Raw genomic sequence first — 22866 nt, forward strand, 5'->3', positions numbered from 1 at the left:
CCAGAGTTAAGGTCCCTGGGTGGACAGGGCTGGTTGCCGGCATTAGGCCTGGCTGTAGAAGAGGATACATGGAGGCGACACTCCGTGTGCTCGTCTGTTGATGGTGTGGGGAGATCGGTGCCCTTTAAAAGGACCCGTCGCCCCTAAGAATCAGACCAGGCATGGCATCCCACGTCCTAGGGGGTATACGTGGAGGGGACACCCCACGTGTTCGCATATTGGCTGAAAAAGGATACCGCGCTTGCAGAGGCTTCTGTCCAGTGGATCGCTTATCCGGACGCTCCCTGTGAGGGTGAGTGGCAGATGCTCTGCGAGGGAGTTTAGCTTCCTCATGAGGGACGCTGCATGATCTAGAGTAGAACCGAAGTCCTCGTCAATGTACAGAGATTGGTTGATGATATAAATAGGCGAGTCCATACTGTTCTGGAGTTCTGGAGTCCAGAACCAAGGCAATATCCGATCCATATTCAGAGAGTTGTTCTCAGCAAATCATTGGTGAGGGATCAGGAAATGAAACTTCCGTTTTCTAGACGCCTGTACGTTTCTAGAAAACTTGCGGCCCCTGCTAGCCGACGTCTCGCATGAAGGAAAGGGACCATCTATATTGATCCTGCGAGCACTCCGAGCCACAGAGGGGTCACGGAGGGATTCAATCTCTTGTCAGAGAATCTATGGGTTGCGGCAGTGACGAAACCCACTGAGGGGAACTAGGTACTCTGGGATAAGCTGGGATCGGCGGCGGAGGGCTCATGAGCTCATTTAGAGTGACCGGCTTTGGACTGGTCATATGCCTTTAAGACAAGGGAATATTGGTCATGAGCCTTTAAGACCAGGGGATACTGGTTCTGTGCCTTTAAGACCAGGTAATACTGGTCATGTGCCTTTAAGATTAGGGAATACTGGTCATGTTCCTTTAAGACTAGGGAATACTGGTCCTATTGGGTCTGAATAGCTGACCCATCCGTGTACCTCCTACGGACACTAAGCAAGAACTGGTTAGCTGAGAGCAAGCAGGAGGGTGTATACTGCAGGGGAGGAGCTGAGAGCCAGCAGGAGGGTGTATACTGCAGGGGAGGAACTGAGAGCCAGCAGGAGGGTGTATACTGCAGGGAGGAGAGAACTTTCTGTATCACTTAGTGTCAGTCTCCTAGTGGCAGCAGCATACACCCACGGTCTGTGTCCCCCAATGAGGCGAAGGAGAAAGAAACTTTTCCTATCCTGGAAATGAACTTTGAGCAGACTGTGTAAAGAGGCTCAAAAGGGAAAAGCCAGAAGTGCACATAGTATCAGTTTGAGGTCATAATGTTAAACTGAAAGGGATGTCGCATAAGGCAACGAGCCATCTCCTTGAAGGTCCTAACCTGTTTGCAAAAAGTCAGCATACGCTGAAAGAGTATTGTGCTCCTGCAAAACTATAATTAGATGAAGACCGATAGGAGAGGATGCCAAGCTTCTTGCTCCAGGGTTTCTTCGGTGAGACAGTCTGCGGCCACGTTTTCCACACTAGAAGTGTGAAAAGTAGATATGTGCTGGAACGTGATGCTCAGCCAAAAAAATAATCCTGGCATCTGCCTTCACGGCAGATGGGCTCCTGGTGAACCCCTGATGGATCAGACAGGCCACAGTGTTGATTTGTCTGCCTGCACTTGAACCTGGAAGAGAGGATACGTGGTAGAGAGGCAAGAAAATTGGCACTCAGATTCAGAAAGTTGATGTGCCAGTGAGATGGTTAACACTGCTCCTCAGCCTGACAGGTTTTCATCAGTCATCACCATTTGCCATTGGGAAGGAAAGCAGGATCATCAAAGAAGGTCTCTGTAGACTCAAACAGTGAGACACATGCCATGATGCAAAATGTCCACTGACTTCATCCATACAGACACAATAGGATGCTGTAGCGCACAGGAAAATGAGAAAAGTGACAGCTTCAAAGACTGAGACAATATTACCCAGAACTTTTATGCAAAAAAACACATGAAGTTTCCGTCTACAAATGAGGCACTCCGACTCAAAGAAAAGACAGCTTGTCGGAGCGAATAAAGACCCGACTCACCCAAGTGTTGAAGGTCATGCCCAGAAATTCCAGGCGAGATGATGCTGACTTCTGTCGGTGGATGAGCCAACTGAAAAGGTCCAATGAATTCAACATTATTTGGAAATTGGACAGATTCTCATATCTGGACAGTCAAGATAAAGGATGATTGCCACCCCAATGGCACGGAGAAGAACCATTGCTCTTTCTCTGCACCCGCTCTTGTTCTCCTATGTCCTTCTTCTACACTGGAGACCAATATTGTACACACTATAGTACTGAATTGTACAGAGGCAAAACTATGTTCTCGTCATGTGCATTTATGTCTCTATTTAGGCCATGTTTTCAGGCATTTTTTTCTGCAGCCAAAATCTGCTCTCTTGGCATTAAAAAGCTGCATTCAAAACATTCTATTTTTTGGCTTTTTTCGCTGTGTTGTTTGGATGCGGATTGCATGTACTATATACAAAGCACACAGTTTAATAAAGTTTTATTTACCAAAAACAATTTTTGCGGGTTGCGGCGTTTTTTCATTTTCTCATTGCTCTCTATGGGTGAAAAAATACTGCAAAAAAGCTGAAAGAATTGACGCGACGCCGATTTAAATAACGCTGCAGTTCTCAAATTCAGTCAGGAAAAAAAACAAAACCCTGCATGTGAGCATCGCCTTACTATAAAAACCCGCATGTCACTTTCTGATGACACACTCTCCTTAACACACTTGCAATTTGTTGCATGTTTTACCTTGTAGTCAGGCCTGATGTTTGCAAAGTAAATGAATGAGTCCACCGCCAGCCCGATTCTCAGACCACCACCTTCCCACGACACGGCAGACATCTGTTTCCCAGGAACCTTCAAGGTGCGCAGGTGCTTCAGAGACAAACAGGTCATTAATATTAATGGAGCAGAGAAGGCAGACGGGCATACACTGTATGTGAGATCATCTCTATGCTAAGAACCGAATTTAAGTGGTTAGAAAAACAATAGACAAGCAAAAAAAAAAACTATCAAAGCATCACATCTACCTGGGAATCAATAAAAATGACAGCTCGGTGCGCAAAAAAACAAGCCCCATCAACAGGCAAAATAAAAAAGTGAGAGGTCTCAGAAAATGGTGACACAAACCAAGATTTTTATTAGATTTTCACTACTTAAATACATTTTTTTTTAAACTATGCAAGTTTTTATCACAAAATGAGCTTCGTAAAAACAAAAACTATGTCAGAAACGTGGGGGCTTTCACTAGTTCACCGCACTCGCCGAGCATATAAAAAAGCCCTCATTTAACTTACATATCAAGCGGATGTTCATTTAATGGAGACATTAATTTAACTAAATGTATTCTCTAAGAATGTAATGCTTGAGTTTTTTTAATAATAAAGAATATGCAAAAAAAAAAAATAAATAAATAAAATTATATATATGATATATTATATGTATATATTATATATACCCTAATAGTAAAAAGTAAAGAAATAAAAAATTGTGACCCTTAGATGGAAAAGGGATGGAAAAACCAAAAGTGCAAAAAAGAAAATTGTCCATGGCAGGAAAGGCTTAATGCCTGTAGTCCCATTTAGACGTTCGCTATCCTTATGCCTTGATACAAATGTGATCAGATACCTCTCCGAATGGGGTGTAGAACTGGATGATATTGATGTCTTTATCTTGATTGCTTGTCCTCTGGGATCCGGCCACAGCCAGCACGCTGCCACAGTGATTCCACTGGATGCTGACCACGTTCATGCCAGTGTCAACCAAAACCGGGTCTGGAAAATCAGAGGAAGCATTACGTAGTTTCCAGTTACGTGACTGTTAACTCTGAAAGCATTAAAGCTGCAACTATTCCAGATACAAACATTGAGACTGCCAACGCCGTCCACCATACATCATCCACGTGTAGCCCCGGCCTAAGCGTTGGGCCTCATTCAGACACACGTTTATTCACAAATGCCAAAGAAATTATCCAGTAGTCATCGGTGCTTGGTCCGTTTGTCAGTTTTGTACCATCAGTGTTTCATCAGGGATTCTGATCTAAGGGGTAACGTTTTTCTTGTGTAGAGTGACAAGCCAGGCCTGGCATGTCAGAGTGTGGAGACTTATAGGCCATGCATGCTCCTCTGGAAAATTAAATGATTTTCACGTATGGAGAAATAAATACATTTCCAAGCTTTTCACATACATTACACGTACAATGGTAATCAGCATACGGAAAGCACACACATTGTGCACCGATAACATCCGTGTGCTGAACGTGATTTTCGGACTGAAAAGACCCTTCCTTTATCGCTTCATTGGGGGACACAGGTAACCGTGGGTGTATGCTGCTGTCGCTAGGAGGCTGACACTATGCAAAGGAAGATGGCTCCTCCCCAGCAGTATACACCCACCGACAGGCACAAAGTACCTCAGTTTAAGCTTAGTGTCTGTAGGAGGCGGACCTGCATCTGATCCCAGGTCCGTCTTTTCCTTTTCAGGTCACCTGTTGTGTTTTATTAATCTTTTTCCTTTGTCTTTCAGGTACTTCAGCCTCAGGGTAACAGGGTGTAATGTCTCACCCTGCTTGCCCACACTTATGCGACTGAGAGAGCAGTGTGGTGTCACCCACATCGCCCACTCTCGGACCCGCAGGCAGGACTTCATCCCCTGTCACCTTTACTGGTGATTCAGGGTGATTACTGGTGGCCAGTCCTCGCCTTTTCCACTCCTCACCCATCACCTCGGACAGGGCTGAGAGGAAGTCGATGGTCACCAGCGGTGACCTCTCCCCTTCATGTAAGGGGTTGATGCCGTCTTCTGCACCGTCTGGGGACAGTGCGGGAAGGAGGATCCCGGTTCCAGTGACCCTCACCCACCCTGAGGGCTCCTGATGTGATCCTCGTCAGTGAAGAGGGATTCAGGACTCACCTTTTACAGGTATGTCCCTTTTCTCTGTCCCCGGCAGCTACACGGCTGCCTCACTGTTTACCCATGACAGAACTGCGCACAGAATATGGCATCTCTGAACGACAGCGGCCATCTTCTCCTTCATGCTAGTGCTTCGTTAACGCCCCCACATTAAGCGCGCGTAATTATCGCGCTTTTTTCCCTATCAAGGGGCCTCCTCTTCCTGCCCAGTGCACTCCTCCGTTGGCACAGCCAATAGGAGCCCCTACTCCCTGATACCGTCAGACGTGGCCAATTCTCATACCAGACTAGGACCTTAATTAACGCCATTTTCCGGTCCTGTCATTGCAGGTGCCGAGGCTTCGCATAATTGCATGTCCTCTGTTAATTTAGCCCCCGGCTTTGGGCCTTCTCCCGGACTCTGTGTAGCCACACCTGTTTACCGGGCCCCGGCCAGTAAGCGATCGCCATCCGCTTAGCCACACCCCCTTGCTGGACTCTCGGCTAATTAGGGCACGCAGTACGCTGCGGCCCCGTCTCCTGGCCTAATAAGAGAGTGTGTCTTTTTCTCTATCCCTCTCTACCGAGACGCACCCCGCAGGGGAGACATAGTATATCTCTGCCTGCAAAGTGTGTGAAGATCCAAAAGCGTATGAAGAATTGTGCAGTCACCATCGTCTAAAGGGCACAACAGGCGTCCATCACTAACGTGCACTGGATCTGGGGGACGCTGCAGCCTGAGCAGTGACCGCGCCGTCTCTGTTATCAGGTAGGACCAGCCCACACTGGTTATTTTCTCGCTTCACAAGGGTTTAGCTCTCCCCAGCTGTAGCCCTAGTCTATCACTTATGTCCAATCTCAGAGAGGCCCATTCCTGTCCCTATAATCCGTGACGCCTGTGCCATCTGTAAAAGAAAAGTGGCATTCAGAGAAACCCTCTAATGCCCGGGATGAGAGCACTCCCCTCCCTCCGGAGTGGGTTGTTGCCATATCACAGTCGGTCTCCGATCTGACTAAAGTCTCGGTCCAGGTCCTGGAGAGACCTCCACGTTTGTTTTCTGCCACCAGTGATCTGAACACCTCTCACGGTGATTCGCACGTACCTGACCGCGACCTTCACAGGGACAAATTGGGTACAAAGCAAAGGAAGCTGCGGGTCCCTCTAATTTCTCCTGGATGCATTTCTCATCCCATGTCCCCTCCTCGGAGGCGGTTTTTGGGGTTGGATATGGATTCCCAGTCTGAGTCCGATACGGACCAGACCTGAAAGATGGAAGATATGATCAATAGCCTCATCTTGGCAAATTACCAATATTCTGAACTTAAGGAAGGACGAGGCACCTGCTCAGGAGCACTCCGTTGCTTTCTAAGGGGTAAAATGTCCTTCCCGCAGTTTTCCCTAATCTCAGGGAAGTTGTCATGATTATTTCTAAACACTGGGAACACCCTGAAAAGCACTTCCCAGGTAGGAAGAGGCTACACATCCTCTAATCCTTTAGCCCAGACCTTCTTGATAAATGAGCAGAATCCCTAATGTGGATCCGCTGGCTTCTCGTCTGTCTTCTAAGGGTACTGTCACACAGTGCAATTTTGATCGCTACAACGGCACGATTCGTGACGTTCTAGCGATATCGTTACGATATCGTTGTGTCTGACACGCTCCTGCGATCCGGATCCCCGCTGAGAATCGTACGTCGTAGCAGATCGTTTGAAACTTTCTTTCGTCGTCTAGTGTCCCGCTGTGGCAGCATGATTGCATCGTGTGACACAGGTTGTATACGATGTGCGCACAGTAACCAACGGCTTCTACATCGCAAATACGTCATGAAATTATCGCTCCAGCGCAGTGTATTGCAACGTGTGACCGCAGTATACGACGCTGGAGCGATAATTATACGACGCTGCAACGTCACGAATCGTGCCGTCGTAGCGATCAAAATTGCACTGTGTGACAGTACCCTAAGACAGTCTTATCTCTACTGAACCGTGCATTGCTTAAGGATTCTACAGATAGACAGATTGGATCCTTTGCTAAAGGTACCGTCACACTAAACGATATCGCTAGCGATCCGTGACGTTGCAGCGTCCTCGCTAGCGATATCGTTTAGTTTGACACGCAGCAGCGATCAGGATCCTGCTGTGATGTCGCTGGTCGCTGAATAAAGTCCAGAACTTTATTTGGTCGTCCGATCGCCGTGTATCGTTGTGTTTGACACCAAAAGCAACGATACCAGCGATGTTTTACTCTGGTAACCAGGGTAAACATCGGGTTACTAAGCGCAGGGCCGCGCTTAGTAACCCGATGTTTACCCTGGTTACCAGCGTAAAAGTAAAAAAAACAAACAGTACATGCTCACCTGCGCGTCCCCCAGCGTCTGCTTCCTGCTCTGACTGAGATCCGGCCCTAAAGTGAAAGTGAAAGCACAGCGGTGACGTCACCGCTGTACTGTTAGGGCCGGAGCTCAGTCAGTGTCAGGAAGCAGACGCTGGGGGACGCGCAGGTGAGCATGTACTGTTTGTTTTTTTTACTTTTACGCTGGTAACCAGGGTAAACATCGGGTTACTAAGCGCGGCCCTGCGCTTAGCAACCCGATGTTTACCCTGGTTACCCGGGGACCTCGGCATCGTTGGTCGCTGGAGAGCGGTCTGTGTGACAGCTCTCCAGCGATCAAACAGCGACGCTGCAGCGATCGGCATCGTTGTCGCTATCGCTGCAGCGTCGCTTAATGTGACGGTACCTTAAGTCAGCCTTTGAAGCAGTTGGCGCCTCTCTCTGTCCCATATTTGCCTACGCCTGGGTGTCAAAATCCATGTCTGCCGGGGCAAGAATGATTACTCAGGGTATTCTAGTTGCAGCTTCTCCGGGTGGGATGCCGGATCTGGCATGTCAGATTGCCCACGTCGGCAAATATCTCGTGACCTCTCCCTTTTGATGCGGCTGATTGTTCCGCCACAGCTACCAGCAACATTGTTGCTATACACTCCAAGGCTCTCGACTTTTTTGGATCCAAGCTGGATCAAATAATTTCGGATGCCAATGGCGGGAAAAGCGCCCCGCTTTCCCGGTCCAAGTCTAAATGTCCTTTTAATAGGAAAAGGTTGTTTCAATCTCGAGAGAGATAGCGACTTCCGGCTACAAAACCAACTTTTCTTCTCCCCCAGGTAGAAGCTTCCTTCTGTTTCGCCCGCCAAGACATACGTCGCAGGCCCCAGGAGTTCTTCAAGCCGTCTTTTCCCTACCACGGACAGGAGTGATCGTACCTGTCCCCAGAAACGTAAGTTTTTCGGGGTTCTGCTCTATTCTTTTCATAGTCACGAAGGAGGACGGACCACTCCCTACGTTTTTGGACCTCGAGGGGTTTACCTGTCACATCCGGTTCTGTCTTTTCAGGACCGAGTCCCTACGTTCGGGTATCACTTCCATGGACTCGGGAGAATTCTTCACATTCCTGTTTGTGTTTAGCATCAGAGGTTCCTATGGTGTGCGATCCAGGAGGGTCTTTATCAGTTCACGGCCCTTCCTTTCGACCTGGCCTCTGCTCCCAGACTAGTCACGTAATGGCAGCGGTCATGGACACCCTTCTCTCCAGGGGTTTTTTCATATTTCCCTACTTGGACGAACTTCTGATCAAGGAGCCGTCCAGCCGAGACTGCAACCAGAGTCTTCAGTTTACTCTGGCTCATCTCTGCTAGATTATAACAGAGAGAAGTTCTCCCTCACCTGTGCTGTGCATCTGGTGTTTCTAGGTATAAGGTTCGACACCACCCAAGCCCGTGTTTTCTTTCCAAATGAGAAGTTTTTCATCCCTCTGCCTGGGAATCCGTACTCTACACTATGTTCCAAATTATTATGCAACTGACATTTTTCTCGGATTTTCCTAAATGGTCGGTGCAAATGACAGTCAGTCTAATAAAAGTCATCACCCGTTAGATTATACATCGAATTTTATTGAAAAAACCTCCCAATGATAACAGTATAATCTCCAAAATGAATAAAAACTCAAAATGCACTGTTCCAAATTATTAGGCACAGTAGTATTTCTAAACATTTGTTTTAAAGAACTGAAAATGCTCATTTGTGGAATTTGCAGCATTAGGAGGTCACATTCACTGAACAAAAAAGCTATTTAACTCCAAAACATCCTAACAGGCCAAGTTACATGTTAACATAGGAGCCCTTCATTGATATCCTAGCATTGTGATGGTATGTTCATCCAGCTCTCCTACATGAAGCGCACATAATACATCACCCAGCTTTGCGCATAGACTTTCCCCTGCTCCTAGCATTGTGATGGTATGTTCATCCAGCTCTCCTACATGAAGCGCACATAATACATCACCCAGCTTTGCGCATAGACTTTCCCCTGCTCCTAGCATTGTGATGGTATGTTCATCCAGCTCTCCTACATGAAGCGCACATAATACATCACCCAGCTTTGCGCATAGACTTTCCCCTGCTCCTAGCATTGTGATGGTATGCCTTTCAGCTAACCCCCAACTTACTGTGTGATATTTATGACCTTGTTTACTTAGTCTTGATTGTATGCATCTGGTCGACCCTTAATTCTCTGACCAAGATGAGCAGAGACCACTCCTCTCTGCTCCACACCTGACCGCACTTAGTTTTCCATATATTGTATAGCACAAGTCTGCTAGACTTCAGTCTGCAGTGTGATTTCTAGAAGTGTGTTCTAAAAGTGTGGATTACATTAGAATTAAAACCTGAATTGAACCTGAAGGGAACTGAAGGTAACTGGTCAGTCACTGCAAACAATGTTTCTGTTTGTTGTCACTTTTACTACTATAATCTTTCACTTTCTGCAACCTCCCCCAATCCCCACACCAAGTAAGGAACTGTTCATCTCCTCTTCAATCCTCCCCATCCATCTCACCTCCTCCTCAGAACTGTTCCTTAACATACAATCCTCTGTCTCAAAGCACAGGCAGCCCCCTCACGCTCTCTCCTGCTCCCACCTGCTAACACTATCTCTGCTCCTTCTCACTGCTGGTGATATCTCTCCAAATCCTGGTCCTCCTCACCATATTCCCACAGTCATTTCTACCTCCCATCCACGCTCCATCACAAACTTCCGTAACCTCTCTAACCTTATACCCATTCGCCCAGCCCCCGCTTCCCCAGTCCCACTAACAGGAGCTCTGTGGAACGCTCGCTCTGTCTGTAACAAGCTTTCCTACATCCATGATCTTTTTGTTACTACCAAACTTTCCTTCCTCGCCATCACCGAAACCTGGCTCACCCCTTCTGACACGGCCTCTCCTGCTGCACTCTCTTACGGTGGCTTCCACCTTTCTCACACACCCCGCCCCAGCAGCAAGCATGGTGGAGGAGTTGGTTTTCTCCTGTCAGATAACTGCTCCTTCACCCCAATCCCACTGCCACCCTCTGTTACCCTCCCTTCCTTTGAGGTGCACTCTGTGCGCATCTACTCCCCCTCCAACCTCCAACTTGCTGTCATTTACCGCCCCCCAGGGCCAGCCACCACCTTCTTTGACCACTTCACCACCTGGCTACTTCATTTCCTTTCTGCGGACATCCCCACTATCATCATGGGCGATTTCAACATACCCATTGACACTTCCCTCTCAGCTGCCACTAAACTTCTATCTCTCTCTTCCTCCTTCGGCCTCACTCAATGGTCTTCTGCAGCCACTCACAAAGATGGTCACACACTGGACCTCATCTTCACCCGCCTCTGCTCCCTATCTAACCTCTCTAACTCGCCTCTTCCTCTCTCTGACCACAACCTTCTCACATTCTCATCTCTCTCCACTCCATGTCTAGAGTCCCCACCCCACAAACTTTCACACCCTCGCAGAAATCTTAAACATCTTGACCTACATTCATTCTCTGAATCCCTCCTCCCTCTCACAGACATAATTTCCATACACAATGCGGATGACGCTGCCGCTCTATATAACACCACAATAGCTGTAGCTTTGGAATCTGCTGCCCCACTTACACATACCAAAGCTCGCAAAATCAACAGACAGCCCTGGCACACCAGCCTGACCAAAGAACTGAGGCGAGCTTCCAGGGCTGCTGAGCGCAGATGGAAAAGATCCCACTCCAACGACCACTTAATCGCATTCAAACAGTCCCTCACTACTTTCAAGACCGCACTCGCCACAGCTAAACAAACCTACTTCTCATCTCTCATATCCTCCCTGTCTCACAACCCTAAACAGTTATTCAACACCTTCAATTCTCTCCTCCGTCCCCCAGCACCTCCTCCCTCCTCACTTATCTCTGCTGAAGACTTTGCCTCATTCTTCAAGCAGAAGATTGATAACATCAGAGACAGTTTTGGTCAACAAGCCCCAGAGCCCTTCCTCCCAACTTCCCTACCCTCCACCTCCAAAACCAACTACTCCACCATTACAGAAGATCAACTCGCCACTCTACTCTCAAGATCGCATCTCACCACCTGTGCACTTGACCCGCTCCCAACCCACCTCATCCCAAACCTCACCACAATCTTCATCCCAACCCTAACCCATCTCTTCAACCTATCACTAACAAATGGTGTTTTCCCCTCAAGCTTTAAACATGCCTCCATCACACCTATCCTCAAAAAGCCCTCTCTTGACCCATCCTCTGTATCTAGCTATCGCCCTATATCACTTCTCCCCTATGCCTCAAAACTACTGGAACAACACGTCTACCTTGAACTGTCCTCCCATCTCTCTTCTTGCTCCCTCTTTGACCGCTTACAATCTGGCTTCCGGCCACACCATTCCACTGAAACTGCCCTAACTAAGGTCACCACTGACCTTTTAACCGCCAAGAGCAAGCGACACTACTCTGTTCTCCTCCTCCTCGACCTGTCGGCTGCCTTTGACACAGTGGACCATTCCCTATTATTACAGACCCTCTCATCCCTTGGCATCACAGACTTGGCCCTATCCTGGATCTCATCATACCTAACAGACCGGACATTCAGCGTCTCCCACTCACACACCACCTCCTCACCTCGCCCCCTCTCTGTCGGAGTCCCACAAGGTTCAGTCCTTGGGCCCCTGCTCTTCTCCATTTACACCTTTGGCCTGGGACAGCTCATAGAATCTCATGGCTTTCAGTATCACCTCTATGCTGATGACACACAGATCTACATCTCTGGACCAGATATCACCTCCCTACTAACCAGAATCCCTCAATGTCTGTCCACTATTTCATCCTTCTTCTCCGCTAAATTTCTGAAACTTAACATGGACAAAACAGAATTCATCATCTTTCCCCCATCTCACGTGACCCCCCCAACGAACCTATCCATTACAGTAAATGGCTGCCCACTCTCCCCAGTCCCACAAGCTCGCTGCCTCGGGGTTATCCTTGACGCTGATCTCTCCTTCAAACCACATATCCAAGCCCTTTCCACTTCCTGCCGACTTCAACTCAAAAATATTGCACGAATCCGTTCATTCCTCAACCAAGAATCTGCAAAAACCCTAGTCCATGCCCTCATCATCTCTCGTCTTGACTACTGCAACCTCCTGCTCTGTGGCCTCCCCTCAAACACTCTCGCACCCCTCCAATCTATTCTAAACTCTGCTGCCCGACTAATCCACCTGTCCCCCCGCTATTCTCCGGCCTCTCCCCTCTGTCAATCCCTTCACTGGCTCCCCATTGCCCAGAGACTCCAGTACAAAACCCTAACCATGACGTACAAAGCCATCCACAACCTGTCTCCTCCTTACATCTGTGACCTCATCTCCCGGTACTTTCCTACACGCAACCTCCGATCCTCACAAGATCTCCTTCTCTACTCCCCTCTTATCACCTCTTCCCACAATCGTATACAAGATTTCTCTCGCGTATCACCCCTACTCTGGAACCCTCTACCACAACACATCAGACTCTCGCCCACCATCGAAACCTTCAAAAAGAATCTGAAGACCCACCTCTTCCGACAAGCCTACAACCTGCAGTAACCACCGATCAACCAACCGCTGCACGATCAGCTCTATCCTCACCTACTGTATTCTCACCCATCCCTTGTAGATTGTGAGCCCTCGCGGGCAGGGTCCTCACTCCTCCTGTACCAGTTATGACTTGTATTGTTCAAGACTATTGTACTTGTTTTTATTATGTATACCCCTCCTCACTTGTAAAGCGCCATGGAATAAATGGCGCTATAACAATAAATAATAATAATAATAATAATATCACCTTCACAATTCTTGCATCCATTGAACTTGTGAGTTTATGGAGAGTTTCTGCTTGTATTTCTTTGCATGAAGTAAGAATAGCCTCCCAGAGCTGCTGTTTTGATGTGAAGTGCCTCCCACCCTCATAGATCTTTTGTTTGATGATACTCCAAAGGTTCTCTATAGGGTTGAGCTCAGGGGAAGATGGTGGCCACACCACGAGTTTATCTCCTTTTATGCCCATAGCAGCCAATTACTCAGAGGTATTCATTGTGATGCATGAAGATGATTTTGCTCCTGAAGGCACGTTTCTGCTTTTTAGACCATGGAAGAAAGTTGTCAGAAACTCTATTTACTTTGCTGAGGTCATTTTCACACCTTCAGGAACCTTAAAAGGCCCTACCAGCTGGTTCCCCATGATTCCAGCCCAAAACATGACTCATCCACCTCCTTGCTGATGTCGCAGCCTTGTTGGGGCATGGTGGCCATCTACCAACCATCCACTACTCCATCCATCTGGACCGTCCAGGGTTGCTCGACACTCATCAGTAAACAAGACTGTTTGAAAATTAGTCTTCATGTATGTCTGAGCCCACTGCAACAGTTTCTGCTTGTGAACACTGTTTAGGAGTGGCCGAATAGTAGGTTTATGCACCACAGCAAGCCTTTGAAGGATCCTACACCTTGACGTTCGAGGGACTCCAGACGCACCAGCAGCTTCAAATAACTGTTTGCTGCTTTGTAATGGTATTTTGGCAGTTGCTCTCTTAATCCAATGAATTTGTCTGGCAGAAAACTTCCTCATTATGCCTTTATTTGCATGAACTCTGTCTGTGCTCTGTTGCAGTCACAAATCTCATCAGAGTATGATGATCACTCTTAAGTTTTCGTGAAATATCTAATTTTTTCATACCTTGTCCAAGGCATTGCACTATTTAATGATTTTCAGCAGCAGAGAGATCCTTTTTATTTCCCATATTGCTTGAAACCTGTGACCTGCATAATAATGTGGAACATCATTTTTGAGTAGTTTTCCTTTAATTATAATCACCTGAAAAACTAATTATCACATGTGTTTAAGATTGATTTCAGTGATTCATTGAGCCCTGAGACACAATACCATCCACAAGTTTATTTGAAAAACAAAACAATTAAATCTTTATAACACTTAAATCCAATTTGCATAATAATTTGGAACACAGTGTAAAGCGTCCAGCTTCTCTCTTCCTACGGTCCTGCATTGTTCTAGGGGAAAGGGATTGTCGCCATGAAAGCTGTTCCTTTTGCCCAGTTCCATGCCCGTCCTCTTCAGCTGGCTATCTGGTCGTCTCCATGGATGATCCCGTGCTTCTACCTCTCAGGGTGAGGCAGTCCCTCTCTTGGTGACGCTGTCGGCATCAGTCCTATGAAGGAAGTCCTTCCTTCCTCTCGGGTGGCAGTTCATCACCACCTACGCCAGTCTCCTCATTTGGGGAGCCGCTTTTTTCTTCGTCACACAGCGCAGGGCCACTGGAACGCCTAAGAGGCCTCTCTTCCCGTTAATCTCCTGGAGATCAGGGCAATTTTTTCTTTGCTCTTCGCCACTGGCATTCTTTCTTTCCAAGCCAGCCGGTCTGCATACAGTCGGACAACGCCACGGCCGAGGCTTACATAAACAAGTTATGATAGAGGTAACAAGGATTCTGCAATGGGCAGAACGTCACATTTCCACCACGTCAGCCGTGCACATTCCGAGGGTAGAAAGTCGGGCAGCCGATTTTCTGCGTCATCAGGGTCTCACTTCGGGAGGGTGATTGCTCAGCCCCGCAGTCTTCATCCAGAGAAATGGGGCTCCTCAGACGTCGTCCTCATGGCGTCTCGGATAAACCACGAAGTTCCTTAGTTCGTAGCCAGGTCACGGGATCTGCTAGCCACCTCTTGAGATGCTCTAGTATTCTCGTGGTCACAATTCCAACTGCCTTATCTTTTTCCGTCTCTCCCCTTGTCCGAGTGTCGTGAAAGGGATAAAGGAAGAAGGGATCCCAATAATCCTGATAGCTCTGGACTGGCCAAGAAGGGCCCGGTGAACATGTTCATGGACACCTCTTGGAAGCTTCCAGGCTGTCCAGATTCTCTCTCTCTCTCAAGGTTCCCTTTTCCACCAGAGTTTATAGTCTCGAAGTTTAACAGCATAGCCGTTGAGACTGTAGTCCTGAGGGAGGCTGTTTTTTTTCCATCTGGTAATTCAGACCATTATTGGGGTCAGGAAACCAGCATCCTTGCATATCTACTACAAATACTGATAGGCCTTCTTCCGGTGGAGTGTGGACAAGAGTTTGGTCCCTATGTCCTTTTTTCTCTTCCTTCCATTCTTGGTTTTCCACAAGCGGGTCTTGACTTGGCTCTATCGTTTCTGTCAATTCTTTTCCAACGAAGTCTGGCTTATCGTTCCCAGGTAAAGGACCTTTCTTGAAGGTGTCGCCCACCTGGTACCTCCTTATCGTCTTCCTATAGATCCATGGGTTTTTAACCTTGTCTTTGGCGTGCTGCAGCACGCTCCTGTTGAGCCCATTCAAGACATCACGTTTTTTCTCCTGTCTTGGACAGTTGTCATCTTAGTTAAATTACGTCCATCAGGAGAGCTTTTGAGTTAGCGACATTGTCCTGCCGTTCCATGCTCCTGATTCTATATCAGTGTGAAGGGACAAATTAAGAAAGATTCTCCATTTTGTGCTTTTCGACTCCATTTTGCTGTTCTAAGATAAATTTTGTTAGTAGGCTAAAGTTTACAGCTGTTATGAGACCTTGATTGTTGCAATCTAAACAGAACATGAGACTGAGGGTGTATTGTTCTACGAAACTTTGACGCACAGACTGTTCCTGCATTCTTATAGGTTAAGAACTGTGAGCGTGTTCTTATGCTGATTGGTTGAAGTATAATTTCTATGACTATGAAAAGTCATACAGAATAAACGGGGGCCAGAGAGATCAGCTTGATCCCCCCAAACAGAGACACACGTCTCCGTCTGGTCATTTTGAGTTGCCGGCAACGCCTTGTAGATTAATTTGGAAATCACTGAGTTAACCGTGAAGGATCACTTTAGATCCTCCCTCAACAGTTGGCGCCCGAAACGTGGGGCCCCAAACAGGAATGCCTCTGCCCCCCGGAGGACAACAAGACAAAGGACCCTCGGACCGGACACAGGCACTGGAAAATTGGGACTGATCATCCCCCACAACAACCACGGTAAGTTGGCAGTTATACTGTCCAGACTGACCGTTTGGTGTGGTTTTCCTGTGTTTGTTGCTGCAAAGAGGATCTGAGGTTTGTCCCCGATGGTGGGGTGATTCTTGGGTGGAATCATATAGAGGTGTAGTTCCGTTGGGAGCCCAGTGCTCGAACCGTACCTCATAAGGGACGGACACCCCGGATTGACCAGTGATGTAATTCTCTTTATAGTTAAAATATCCTGAATTCCTGATCACTGTTAGAATCAGGCGCGGTGAGGTGATCGAAGATGGGTAGGATGCGTAACTCAGGAATATATAGGTATACAGTATATATTTCCAGAGGTGTCTGAAGGGAAAGTCTGAGACGCCCTCCTCCTTTCGCTGAGTACCGCGATTTTGGGTTGTCCCAGCGGGGGACAGGTAAACCTAGTGGAATAGACTATACGGCCGCTCTAGTACTATGCACGACAAAGTAAGGATATTTAGCTCTAAAGGAGAATCAGTTTCCGTGGAAGAAGAAGACTACTTTGAATTTGTGTGATGAATTTGATATTGTTAGCCCAAAGACAGGGAAAGAAATCTGTCAGGAATGCAGGGAAAATATTCTCAATCTGGCATGTGAATTGTGTGATGAAGGTTTTGTAGAAATTAATTAAGTCTGAGAACTGCTGTATTCCGTTTCTGTGTGAAATTTTTAAGATACCAGATGGGAGGGGTCAAACAGCTGCGCTATTGCTTTCTTCTTTCTGTGCTGAGGAATGCTGCGATTTTCTTATCTCTGTGTTTCTGGTGTGGAGGGGGCACATGGCTGCGTTCTAGGTTTCTCTGTATTTTCTTGGTGTAGTACGTGCTGGAAGATCTGTGTTTTGTTTAAAGCACCTGCTTCAAGTTGAGCGGTTGATATATAGCAAATTGAGGATCAACAGAGGATGTGAATTCTGATTGTTTTTGCTACGTTGAAAAAGAAAAGTTGTCTATTACTATGACAAAAAACTGGATGTTTTGTGGTACTAGAAGGGACTGAGAAAGTGACTGAGATTAATGTGTCTGGAAAGCAAATAATTAAAAATTTGGACAGGGGTCTCCCTGCTAGATAATATGGTCCCTCACCAAGAAATTAAGCCTCTACTCCCGACTGTAAGCCCTATGCCCCTTAACCCCAAAGCACCAATATATCCTGGACTGCCGAGAAGTTCTATGGGCGTCTTATGGTAGTATTTAAAGATCTGGGATTCTCATTGTAAAATAAAGCCCATTCACACCTTTTTGTGGCAGCTTTCATGTCCGGCCTTAAAACTGAATTGAAAGAGGCAATAATGTCAGTTAGACCTGATATCGAGACTTCCATTCCAGATGATGCACTAAAAGTAGTAAAGAAGGTTTTAAGAACTTAGCCAATTCTGCATCAGCAGGGAAATTAAAGGTTAAATCAGTGGCCGCAGTGATTCCTACCCCAATCTCAGCCCCCCCCCCCCCCACAGCTGCAAGGACGCAGCTCAGTTCCTTATCAGTGGCCCACGCCCACGTAACAAACTTCAGCTCCTGCCCTCCCCACCTTACACAAATCCAATATCTTTTTTAACCCTATGTCTGGGAATCTCCCTCCCAAGCCCCGCCATGTCTCAGATTCTCAGATCAAGAGCTTGTTTTAATTAGAGTAGATGACAGACCCAATAAATATACTCTTACAAAACCCTGTGGGTCCTTTCCTTGAGGTTACTGTTCAGTTCCTAATCTCTCCCTTATGTCTGGTAAATTTACTGGGGGCAGATTTATTATCACAGTTCCGCTCCAGAATACAATTCCAAGATGATGGTCAGATGGTCCTTACGTTATATAACCCCTATGCAGATGAACACAATGAGATCTGTATCCTACACACCCTTCCCACGGTGATGATGGCCCTGATAGGCTCAGATCCACCCCCAATAATGCCTGTAGAACCAGTAAAAGTGTTTCTCAAACCTGGTGTCCCTTTTTCCAAAGTCCATCAATACCCTTTGAAATATGATCAGGAGCGGGGCTTCAAGGGGCAAATACAAATGTTACTCGATAATGATACCGTGTTTCCCCATGTAACACGCCCTTGTTTCCCGTTAAGAAAAGCCCCCACCCGGCCAACCCCGTGTACCGGCTGGTACAAGGTCTACGGGCAGTTAATGCAGCTACTGTTCTGGAAACTCCGGAGGTGCCTAATCCACATACTCTTTTGTCCCAGATATCTCAGGATGCTGCTTGGTTCACAGTTATTGACCTTGCCAATGTCTTCTTCAGCATTCCATTACACCCAGATTGCCAGTTTCTGTTTGCATTCACTTATCAGGGATGACAATTGATGTGGACAGTTATGCCACAAAGGGCCCAAAAAAAGTCCCAATCAGTTTGCAAAAAATATGGGCGAGTGTCTTTTACCCTGGCAGTTAGAACACCCCTATGTCACGCTGCTTCAGTATGTGGCTGATCTTTTGTTGTGTGCACGAACAGAGCAGGAAGCCATTGCTGCCACTGTTAGCCTCCTCAAGTATCTGGCAGATCTGAACTGTCGGGTTTCGGCCTCGAAAATCCGGTTCTGCCTTGGTCAAGTGATATTTTTGGGTCACTGTCTCCTTCAGGGTGTCAGACACCTCGCAAAAGAAAGAAAAATAGCCATCAGCTCCCTTCCTTTTCCAAAAGATGAGACTGAACTCCAGCTTTTCTTGGACTATGTACTTTTTGTCGTCAGTGGATACCGGACGCATCCCGCATAATGCAATCTCTCTATAATGCCCTGAAAGACGGTTCAAGATATGCTGATGATTTTGGCAGATTCCACACCAGATACGCTGTTACTACGGAAGATACTGTAGTGCACGCAGCTGCGCTCCCGCCCTCACAGTCAGCACAAGAAGCAGAACTTCAGGCTCTGTCTATTGCATATGTTCTGGCCAAAGACAGGCGGGCTAATATATACACGGACTCACAGTATGCATTTGGAATTGCTCATGATTTCGGAGCCCTATGGGCCAATCGAGGGTTTATTACCACCGCCGGGACTCCAGTGAAGAATGCTGAAGCTGTTAAAACCCTCATGGACTCAATCAAATTTCCTACCCAGGTGGCCATTATCAACGTTAAGGCGCATGGTCCTAAGAACAGTCCACACACTGTTGGTAACGCTTTTGTGGATATGCAAGCAAAAGCTGCTGCTCTCCTACCCGTTGAACCGACCATACCAGCTATGGTGACCACACGCTCTCAGCGTAAACAGTTACAAGAAACAGTGACTCTACAGGAAGCTGATGATCCACGCCAGACTGAGGTTTTCTGTCGGACCCCGCGAGACCGCTTAATGACGATGCAGAGACTGTCCCCGAAGGAAGAGGTGAAGCGGTGGAAGGCTGATGGAGCATGTATGGACAATGGTCTCTGGAAAGAGGACCAACTTGTGTGTCTCCCTAAGCGGATGTACCCTGCTATTGCCATGTGGGCATATGGGCCCACACATCGAGGAAAAAACAGGCCCTAGCCCTGGTACAAAGATTCTACTGGGCTCCAGGTATTTCTACAGTCCTGACAGCACTCAACCGTGCATGTAACATCTGTCAGACCTGCAATCCCGGTCAACTTCAACGTGTACCCCCGAAGCACCTTGCTAAGCCCGACTATCCTTTCCAAAGGCTCCAAGTGGACCACATCACGTTGCCTAAGTCTGGAAAGTATGAATATTGTCTGGTTGTCGACATGTTCTCCAGTTGGCCGGAAGCATTCCCCGTTACCAACATGACTGCAAAGACTACAGCGAAGAAACTGGTGATGAAAGTCATATGCAGATATAGTGTTCCAGAAGTCGTGGAAAGTGACCAAGGCCCGGCCTTTTCTTCTCATGTGTATCAGGAGGTTCTGATAATGCTTGGATCCACTGTAGCCCTCCATACTCTGTACTATCCACAATCCAGTGGGAAAGTTGAGAGGCTGAACGGCACACTGAGGGGACAATTGACCAAAATGATGCAGGAGACTACGGCTCCATGGCCAGAGCTCCTACCCATTGTACTGTACCACATTCGAACTACCCCTCTAAGGCAAAACATGGCCTGTCCCCATATGAGATATTGTTTGGTGCTAGGCCCCCAGTTGCAAATTTCCAGCCTCAGTAGTTGTCAGAAAAAACTGACCGTGCTGTTCATTATGTTATTCAGCTTAGTAAAAATCTTGCTAACCATCTATGTTTTAGTTTCTTCTTCCCTTTCAGATTTAGCAGAAACTGATACTTGTCACAACTTGAAGTCTGGTGATTTTGTGGTCGTGAAAAGCCATGTCAGAAAACACGGACTAGAATCCTTGCATGACGGCCCCTACCAAGTCCTCCTCATTACTCCTATGTCAGTAAAGCTGGAAGGAAGGCCGACGTGGATCCACGTATCGTGATGCACGCTGGTCAAACAGACTAATAGCAAATAAGGGGACATAATGTTTTGGTTTTTCGAATTTCCATATAATAATATTGGTAACCATATGGGACAGCCTAAATTCCCCAATATCCTTGAATAATAAGTTTGTACAATATCATGAAAGATTAGTAGTACAGATGGGTATAGCCAATAAAATTGTCAGTTCTATTTTCATTTACCCTATGATTACACAAATGTGGGATAAATTGCTTAGGGCCACAGATTATCTAGATCAGAGGTCTCCAACGTTTCTGACCTTGAGAGCCACATTCAGCTCAGAGAGGGTCGTGAGCCACATCCAGCTCCCGGTCCCCTCAAAATAGTGGCAACCAAAACCCCCATTACAGGCATAATGGTAACCAAAGCTTTTCCACAAAAATCAATCACCCCAAGACAGTATACAAAGATCCAGAGGTTCCTACAATACCCCCCATTCAGTATTCTCCTATAAAGCACTCCCAAGACACTGTCATATCCAGCTTCAAACACCTCCTTTGATAGGTGGTGTCATCTTGTCTCTAGCGTACCGTACTTAAATCATCTCAAAATCCCTAAGACCAGTATATGTGCTTCCAAATCTGCTCTTCTATGCAGAGCTGCTCACAAAATTCACCATTTTCCTATGTGCTCTTCATACCTGTTTTCTAGAACTGGAGCTAATGCATCAAGCTGACAGACAGCAACGAGCCACAATTCATGGGACCGCGAGCCACATGTGGCTCCCGAGCTACAGGTTGGAGACCCCTGATCTAGATGATCAAATTTGGGATATATTAGATATACTTAATACTACTGTTGTTGTCCAAAGCCAACTTATCATAGTCACTAATTAATACACTGTAGTACTGAATTACTTAACGGCAGCACAGGATGGTATGTGTCAGGTTATTGGACCCGCTTGCTGTCATTATACAGATCCCAATAGCACTATGAAGTTAAAGTTAGAAGACATTCAAAGACTCAGAGATCAATATAATAAAGACAATGACCGTAATAAGGACAGTTGGTGAGCAGACACCTTCTCCTTTCTTAATCTAGCCAATTGGTTTGAGGGACCTGGGGGCTGGATAGCTGGAATCTTGCAAAGTTTGTTACAGATCGCTGCCTTTATCCTTGTTATGTATGTAATACTAAAACTTGTTCTTTGGTGTATTTCTGTGTGTATTAGGAAATTCTGCACTAAGACAACTAATGATAAAACCAAGAGCGTTGCCACACCTGCTCTTCTCTACAACGATTTCACAAAGTTATCTGATGAAGATGTTGAAGCCAAGCGCATGGCTATCTTCAAAAGATCCCCACTACTGTTATCAATAATTGTTATTCGTAAATTCTAGTATACAGGGGGGACGGGTATGCCGCAACAGCCATGGCTGGTAACATGGCACCATTCATGTGAAGACCAGTACCCCTCAAGCTTATAGCTTGGGATAGTACCTCTGATGCTGGACATTAACAAAATGTATCTAGGGGGGAATGTGAAGGGACAAATTAAGAAAGATTCTCCATTTTGTGCTTTTCGACTCCATTTTGTTGTTTTGATATAAATTTTGTTAGTAGGCTAAAGTTTACAGCTGTTATGAGACCTTGATTGTTGCAATCTAAACAGAACATGAGACTGAGGGTGTATTGTTCTACGAAACTTTGACGCACAGACTGTTCCTGCATTCTTATAGGTTAAGAACTGTGAGCGTGTTCTTATGCTGATTGGTTGAAGTATAATTTCTATGACTATGAAAAGTCATACAGAATAAACGGGGGCCAGAGACATCAGCTTGATCCCCCCAAACAGAGACACACGTCTCCGTCTGGTCATTTTCAGTTGCCGGCAACGCCTTGTAGATTAATTTGGAAATCACTGAGTTAACCGTGAAGGATCACTTTAGATCCTCCCTCAACATCAGGACAAGGTAGTTCTCAGGCCTGTTCCTTTCTTTCTACCCAAAGTGGTCTTGTCATTGCTCATTAATGAAGACACTGTCCTTCCTTCTGTGTCTCTCCGGTCCATCTCCTGGAGAAGTCCCTCTACAAGCTGGATCCCGTCACAGCTATCCAAGTCTACCTTTCAAGGACTGCTCCCTTTCGTCAATCTGATGCCCTGTTCATCATCTCTGAGGGTTTTCTTAATGGGTTCCTAGCTTC

General features: G+C 46.7%; 1 protein-coding gene across 1 annotated transcript in view; it reads right to left on the reverse strand.

The window, feature by feature from the left end:
• Nucleotides 1–22866, reverse strand: part of WDR35 (WD repeat domain 35) — a 119529-nt gene that overhangs the window by 74131 nt on the left and 22532 nt on the right. Inside the window, exons 8-9 of the mRNA XM_077291476.1 lie at nucleotides 3656–3801; nucleotides 2777–2902 (exon numbers count right to left, since the gene is read on the reverse strand). Coding sequence (XP_077147591.1) covers nucleotides 2777–2902; nucleotides 3656–3801 — 272 coding nt within the window. The remainder of the gene's footprint in view (nucleotides 1–2776; nucleotides 2903–3655; nucleotides 3802–22866) is intronic.

This window comes from Ranitomeya variabilis, chromosome 2 (assembly GCF_051348905.1).
Source record: "Ranitomeya variabilis isolate aRanVar5 chromosome 2, aRanVar5.hap1, whole genome shotgun sequence".
NCBI classification, from domain to species: domain Eukaryota; kingdom Metazoa; phylum Chordata; class Amphibia; order Anura; family Dendrobatidae; genus Ranitomeya; species Ranitomeya variabilis.